Below are 7,282 nucleotides of genomic sequence, written 5' to 3'. Positions count from 1 at the left end.
GAAAGCAGCTTTGCAGCGATTCATGTGTACAAATTAAATGTTATTTAACCTTTATTTAACTAGGCAAGTCAGTTAAAGAACAAATTCTTATTTTCAATGACGGCCTAGGAACAGTGGGTTAACTGGTCTAGGAACAGTGGGTTAACTGCCTGTTCAAGGGCAGAATGACAGATTTGTACCTTGTCGGCTCAGGGGATTTGAACTTGCAACCTTCCGGTTACTAGTCCAACGCTCTAACCACTAGGCTACCCTGCCACCCCAAATGTGATATTTGAGTCTCTCTCCTCAGTTCACAGTACAAATGTAGGCTACACACATTTACAGTGATATGGGGATAGAGACATTTTTTTACATTTATTTCTACAAACAAACAACTTTTCTGAAAAATGTCAACACTGCCATGTTGGAAAGTCACATCAGTATCAGACTTAACACTGAAACAGATGCACCTTCCCAGAGTTCATTTCTCCACGATCGTCTGCAGACGGTTTGCTTCAGGATTTCCACTCAAACAAGCCCATTGTCTGTCCTGGGGGAGACGTTGGAGCTCTGCTGGGCCTGGTGTTGGCTCTGTCCTGGGGGAGACGTTGGAGCTCTGCTGGGCCTGGTGTTGGCTCTGTCCTGTGGGAGACGTTGGAGCTCTGCTGGGTCTGGTGTTGGCTCTGTCCTGGGGGAGACGTTGGAGCTCTGCTGGGCCTGGTGTTGGCTCTGTCCTGGGGGAGACGTTGGAGCTCTGCTGGGCCTGGTGTTGGCTCTGTCCTGGGGGAGACGTTGGAGCTCTGCTGGGTCTGGTGTTGGCTCTGTCCTGTGGGAGACGTTGGAGCTCTGCTTGGCCTGGTGTTGGCTCTGTCCTGGGGGAGACGTTGGAGCTCTGCTGGGTCTGGTGTTGGCTCTGTCGGGAGTGTATGCTGCCCTTTGACTTCAGACTGTGGGCAGAGGACGAGTCTGGAGGACAAGAGAGAGGAGGAGAGTAGACTTATTGTTGTGGTCGTTAAGCGCCGCCAGTCTACATCCTACAGGTGTGATTTTACAATGTGAGGACAGACAGCGCTGACTGACTCTTCAACCTGAGGACAGACAGCGCTGACTGACTCTTCAACGTGAGGACAGACAGCGCTGACTGACTCTTCAACCTGAGGACAGACAGCGCTGACTGACTCTTCAACCTGAGGACAGACAGCGCTGACTGACTCTTTAACGTGAGGACAGACAGAGCTGACTGACTCTAATGTGAGGACAGACAGAGCTGACTGACTCTTCAACCTGAGGACAGACAGCGCTGACTGACTCTTCAACCTGAGGACAGACAGCGCTGACTGACTCTTCAACGTGAGGACAGACAGCGCTGACTGACTCTTCAACCTGAGGACAGACAGCGCTGACTGACTCTTCAACCTGAGGACAGACAGCGCTGACTGACTCTTCAACGTGAGGACAGACAGCGCTGACTGACTCTTCAACCTGAGGACAGACAGCGCTGACTGACTCTTCAACCTGAGGACAGACAGCGCTGACTGACTCTTCAACGTGAGGACAGACAGCGCTGACTGACTCTTCAACCTGAGGACAGACAGCGCTGACTGACTCTTCAACCTGAGGACAGACAGCGCTGACTGACTCTTCAACGTGAGGACAGACAGCGCTGACTGACTCTTCAACCTGAGGACAGACAGCGCTGACTGACTCTTCAACCTGAGGACAGACAGCGCTGACTGACTCTTCAACGTGAGGACAGACAGCGCTGACTGACTCTTCAACCTGAGGACAGACAGCGCTGACTGACTCTTCCCCTCCTACAGAAACCCTTCTGAACCAGGAGCAGAGCCCTGGCTAGCTTTCCATTGTGAATCACGAGATTTGTCTCAAAGCTCCACATACAGATGGTCCATGTTTCTATGGAGACAGGAGGTCCATGTTTCTATGGAGACAGGAGGTCCATGTTTCTATGGAGACAGAAGGTCCGCGTTTCTATGTAGACAGAAGGTCCATGTTTCTATGTAGACAGAAGGTCCTTGTTTCTATGGAGACAGAAGGTCCATGTTTCTATGTAGACAGAAGGTCCACGTTTCTATGGAGACAGAAGGTCCATGTTTCTATGTAGACAGAAGGTCCACGTTTCTATGCTGACAGAAGGTCCACGTTTCTATGGAGACAGAAGGTCCACATGTAGACAGAAGGTCCACGTTTCTATGCTGACAGAAGGTCCACATGTAGACAGAAGGTCCACGTTTCTATGGAGACAGGAGGTCCACGTTTCTATGTAGACAGAAGGTCCACGTTTCTATGTAGACAGAAGGTCCACGTTTCTATGGAGACAGGAGGTCCACGTTTCTATGTAGACAGAAGGTCCACGTTTCTATGGAGACAGGAGGTCCATGTTTCTATGTAGACAGGAGGTCCATGTTTCTATGGAGACAGAAGGTCCACGTTTCTATGGAGACAGAAGGTCCACGTTTCTATGGAGACAGAAGGTCCACGTTTCTATGGAGACAGGAGGTCCATGTTTCTATGGAGACAGGAGGTCCATGTATGTAGACATGTCTGAGATCATTACTACAGCCACAAGGTCTGAGATGGATACAGCTAACGGCTAGCGCATTAACAACAGACACACTGGGGAACCTGTCTAGTGCTGGAGAGAAACATTAGTGAATGGGCCATAGCTGTACTATACTGTAGAGAGGACCAGACTGTACCAGACTGTAATATACTGTAGAGAGGACCAGACTGTACTATACTGTAGAGAGGACCAGACTGTAACATACTGTAGAGAGGACCAGACTGTAACATACTGTAGAGAGGACCAGACTGTAACATACTGTAGAGAGGACCAGACTGTAACATACTGTAGAGAGGACCAGACTGTAACATACTGTAGAGAGGACCAGACTGTACTATACTGTAGAGAGGACCAGACCTACCTGTCCCAGTGGAGGAGGTGACTTCCTGTCTCCTCAGCAGCACCTCCTCTCTCTCCAGGGCGACCATGTATTTAGAGTAGGACCAAGACAACTGTTATAGAGACATGTAGTTAGATTAGGACCAAGACAACTGTTATAGTGACATGTAGTTAGATTAGGACCAAGACAACTGTTATAGAGACATGTAGTTAGAATAGGACCAAGACAACTGTTGTAGAAGAGACATGTAGTTAGAGAATAGGACCAAGACAACTGTTATAGAGACATGTAGTTAGATTAGGACCAAGACAACTGTTATAGAGACATGTAGTTAGAGAATAGGACCAAGACAACTGTTAGATTAGGACCAAGACAACTGTTATAGAGACATGTAGTTAGAATAGGACCAAGATAACTGTTATAGAAGAGACATGTAGTTAGAGATTAGGACCAAGACAACTGTTATAGAGACATGTAGTTAGAGAGTAGGACCAAGACAACTGTTATAGAAGAGACATGTAGTTAGAGAATAGGACCAAGACAACTGTTAGAGTAGGACCAAGACAACTGTTATAGAGACATGTAGTTAGAGAGTAGGACCGAGACAACTGTTATAGAGACATGTAGTTAGAGATTAGGACCAAGACAACTGTTATAGAAGAGACATGTAGTTAGAGAGTAGGACCAAGAGGTGTTTACCTGTTGACTAGGGTAAAGCAGCTCTCTGCTCTCCTGTAGTCCTTTGTGTTTCTCCTCATGCTCCTCTGGAAACCTCTCCACCTCCTCCTGGGCTCTCCTCTCCACTTCCTTTTCCTCCTCTCTCCTCCTGCGACGCTGCAGTTTAGCACTCTGTTTGTTCACGCTGTTCTGCAACAGCGGCAGCACCTCCTCCTCCTGCACACCGCTGCTGAACGACAGGAACTCTGGCCACAGCTTCAGTAGCTCACTGAACACACACATCTACTACACAGAGAGCGAGAGAGAGAGAGAGACAGAGAGACAGAAACAGAGAGAGAGAGAGAGAGAGACAGAGAGAGACAGAGAGACAGAAACAGAGAGAGAGAGAGAGAGAGAGACAGAAACAGAGAGAGAGAGACAGAGAGACAGAAACAGAGAGAGACAGAAACAGAGAGAGAGAGAGAGAGACAGAGAGACAGAAACAGAGAGAGAGAGAGAGAGAGACAGAAACAGAGAGAGAGAGAGAGAGAGAGAGACAGAGAGACAGAAACAGAGAGAGAGAGAGACAGAGACAGAGAGAGAGAGAGAGAGAGAGAGACAGAGAGAGAGAGAGAGAGAGACAAATAAGGTGAATACACAGGATAGTCAGGTATACACTGAGTGAACAAAACATTAGGAACACCTGCCTAATATTTGCGTACAGTTGGTGCATGGACTCTACAAGGTGTCGAAAGTGTTCCACAGGGATGCTGGCCCAATGCTGGCCCGATGCTTCATACCGTGTCTGGCTCAATGCTGGCCCAATGCTTCAAACCGTGTCTGACCCAATGCTTCATACCGTGTCTGGCCCAATGCTTCAAACCGTGTCTGGCTCAATACTGGCCCGATGCTTCATACTGTGTCTGGCCCAATGCTGGCCCAATGCTTCAAACCGTGTCTGGCTCAATGCTGGCCCAATGCTTCATACCGTGTCTGGCTCAATGCTGGCCCGATGCTTCATACAGTGTCTGGCCCAATGCTTCAAACCGTGTCTGGCCCAATGCTGGCCCAATGCTTCAAACCGTGTCTGGCTCAATGCTGGCCCGATGCTTCAAACCGTGTCAAGTTGGCTGGATTTCGTTTGAGTGGTGGACCATTCTTGATACACACAGGAAGTTCTTGATACACTCAAACCGGTGCGCCTGACACCTACTACCAAACCCATTTATTTAAGGTAAGGTAAGGTCAGGTCAGGTCAGGTCTGTGTACCTGAGCCTCTCTGAAGACGTATGGTCCCATCTCCCCCCTCCTCTCCAGGATGTGTGTTGCCTGCTCTGGGGGGATGTCTATCTGCAGGGCTGGGGGGACGGAGGACTGGATGAAACAGCTGATAATGGTGGACACCTTGTCCTGGACTACAGCTTCCACACAGTGGGAATGACACAGATCCTAATGGGAGAGGGGAGGGGAGGGAGGGATGGGGGAGGGAGGGAGGGATGGCATGGGGGAGAGGGAGGGATGGATGGGGGAGGGAGGGATGGCATGGGGGAGGGAGGGAGGGATGGCATGGGGGAGAGATGGATGGGGGAGGGAGGGATGGATGGGGGGAGGGATGGATGGGGAGGGAGGGATGGCATGGGGGAGAGGGAGGGATGGATGGGGGAGGGATGGATGGGGGGAGGGAGGGATGGATGGGGGAGGGATGGATGGGGGAGGGAGGGATGGATGGGGTGAGGGATGGATGGCATGGGGGGGGGGAGGGATGGGAGGGAGGGATGGGAGGGAGGGATGGTATGGGAGGGAGAGGGAGGGATGGTATGGGAGGGAGAGGGAGGGATGGTATGGGAGGGAGAGGGAGGGATGGTATGGGAGGGAGAGGGAGGGATGGTATGGGGGGAGAGGGAGGGATGGTATGGGGGAGAGGGAGGGATGGTATGGGGGGAGAGGGAGGGATGGTATGGGGGGAGAGGGAGGGATGGTATGGGGGGAGAGAGGGAGGGATGGTATGGGGGGAGAGGGAGGGATGGTATGGGAGGGAGAGGGAGGGATGGTATGGGGGGAGAGGGAGGGATGGTATGGGGGGAGAGGGAGGGATGGTATGGGGGAGAGATCTATTATTCATTCAAGAAGATTACCAAGGCCCAGTGTAGACCTCCGAGATAACAATAGCAGATTACCAAGGCCCAGTGTAGACCCCAGAGATAGCAGCACCAGATTACCAAGGCCCAGTGTAGACCTCCGAGATAACAATAGCAGATTACCAAGGCCCAGTGAAGACCCCAGAGATAGCAGCACCAGATTACCAAGGCCCAGTGTAGACCTCCGAGATAACAATCGCAGATTACCAAGACCCAGTGTAGACCCCAGAGATAGCAGCACCAGATTACCAAGGCCCAGTGTAGACCTCCGAGATAACAATAGCAGATTACCAAGGCCCAGTGAAGACCCCAGAGATAACAGCACCAGATTACCAAGGCCCAGTGTAGACCCCAGAGATAACAGCACCAGATTACCAAGGCCCAGTGTAGACCTCAGAGATAACAGCACCAGATTACCAAGGCCCAGTGTAGACCCCAGAGATAACAGCACCAGATTACCAAGGCCCAATGTAGACCCCAGAGATAACAGCACCAGATTACCAAGGCCCAGTGTAGACCCCAGAGATAACAGCACCAGATTACCAAGGCCCAGTGTAGACCCCAGAGACAACAGCACCAGAATACCAAGGCTTAGTGTAGACCCCAGAGATAACAGCACCAGATTACCAAGGCCCAGTGTAGACCCCAGAGATAACAGCACCAGATTACCAAGGCCCAGTGAAGACCCCAGAGATAACACATGTAAGAATATAGCAACAGAAGTTAGGTATTTATATGTGTAAAAAGGTTTGGTTCAGTCTTACCTCTGGACCTACAGCCAGAACAGAAGGTTTGGTTCAGTCTTACCTCATACCTCTGGACCTCCAGCCAGAACAGAAGGATTGGTTCAGTCTTACCTCATACCTCTGGACCTCCAGCCAGAACAGAAGGTTTGGTTCAGTCTTACCTCTGGACCTACAGCCAGAACAGAAGGATTGGTTCAGTCTTACCTCTGGACCTCCAGCCAGAACAGAAGGTTTGGTTCAGTCTTACCTCATACCTCTGGACCTCCAGCCAGAACAGAAGGTTTGGTTCAGTCTTACCTCATACCTCTGGACCTACAGCCAGAACAGAAGGATTGGTTCAGTCTTACCTCTGGACCTCCAGCCAGAACAGAAGGTTTGGTTCAGTCTTACCTCATACCTCTGGACCTCCAGCCAGAACAGAAGGATTGGTTCAGTCTTACCTCATACCTCTGGACCTCCAGCCAGAACAGAAGGTTTGGTTCAGTCTTACCTCTGGACCTACAGCCAGAACAGAAGGATTGGTTCAGTCTTACCTCTGGACCTCCAGCCAGAACAGAAGGTTTGGTTCAGTCTTACCTCATACCTCTGGACCTCCAGCCAGAACAGAAGGTTTGGTTCAGTCTTACCTTATACCTCTGGACCTACAGCCAGAACAGAAGGTTTGGTTAGGTCTTACCTCTGGACCTACTGCCAGAACAGAAGGTTTGGTTCAGTCTTACCTTATACCTCTGGACCTCCAGCCAGAACAGAAGGATTGGTTCAGTCTTATACCTCGGGACCTCCAGCCAGAACAGAAGGTTTGGTTCAGTCTTACCTTATACCTCTGGACCTCCAGACAGAA

At 50.5% G+C, this 7,282-nt stretch overlaps 1 protein-coding gene across 1 annotated transcript in view; it reads right to left on the bottom strand.

Annotated features, from left to right (window-relative positions):
- Nucleotides 1–208: 208 nt before the first annotated feature.
- LOC112239352 (regulator of G-protein signaling 22) overlaps nt 209–7,282 on the bottom strand; it is a 36,225-nt gene continuing 29,151 nt past the window's right edge. Inside the window, exons 19-22 of the mRNA XM_042318130.1 lie at nt 4,827–5,006; nt 3,600–3,860; nt 2,922–3,012; nt 209–945 (exon numbers count right to left, since the gene is read on the bottom strand). Coding sequence (XP_042174064.1) covers nt 461–945; nt 2,922–3,012; nt 3,600–3,860; nt 4,827–5,006 — 1,017 coding nt within the window. The 3' untranslated portion in view covers nt 209–460. The remainder of the gene's footprint in view (nt 946–2,921; nt 3,013–3,599; nt 3,861–4,826; nt 5,007–7,282) is intronic.

This window comes from Oncorhynchus tshawytscha, unplaced genomic scaffold (genome assembly GCF_018296145.1).
Source record: "Oncorhynchus tshawytscha isolate Ot180627B unplaced genomic scaffold, Otsh_v2.0 Un_scaffold_6703_pilon_pilon, whole genome shotgun sequence".
NCBI classification, from domain to species: Eukaryota; Metazoa; Chordata; class Actinopteri; order Salmoniformes; family Salmonidae; genus Oncorhynchus; species Oncorhynchus tshawytscha.
Note: the sequence above shows the minus strand (reverse complement) of the source record. Positions and strands in the feature narration are given on the sequence as shown.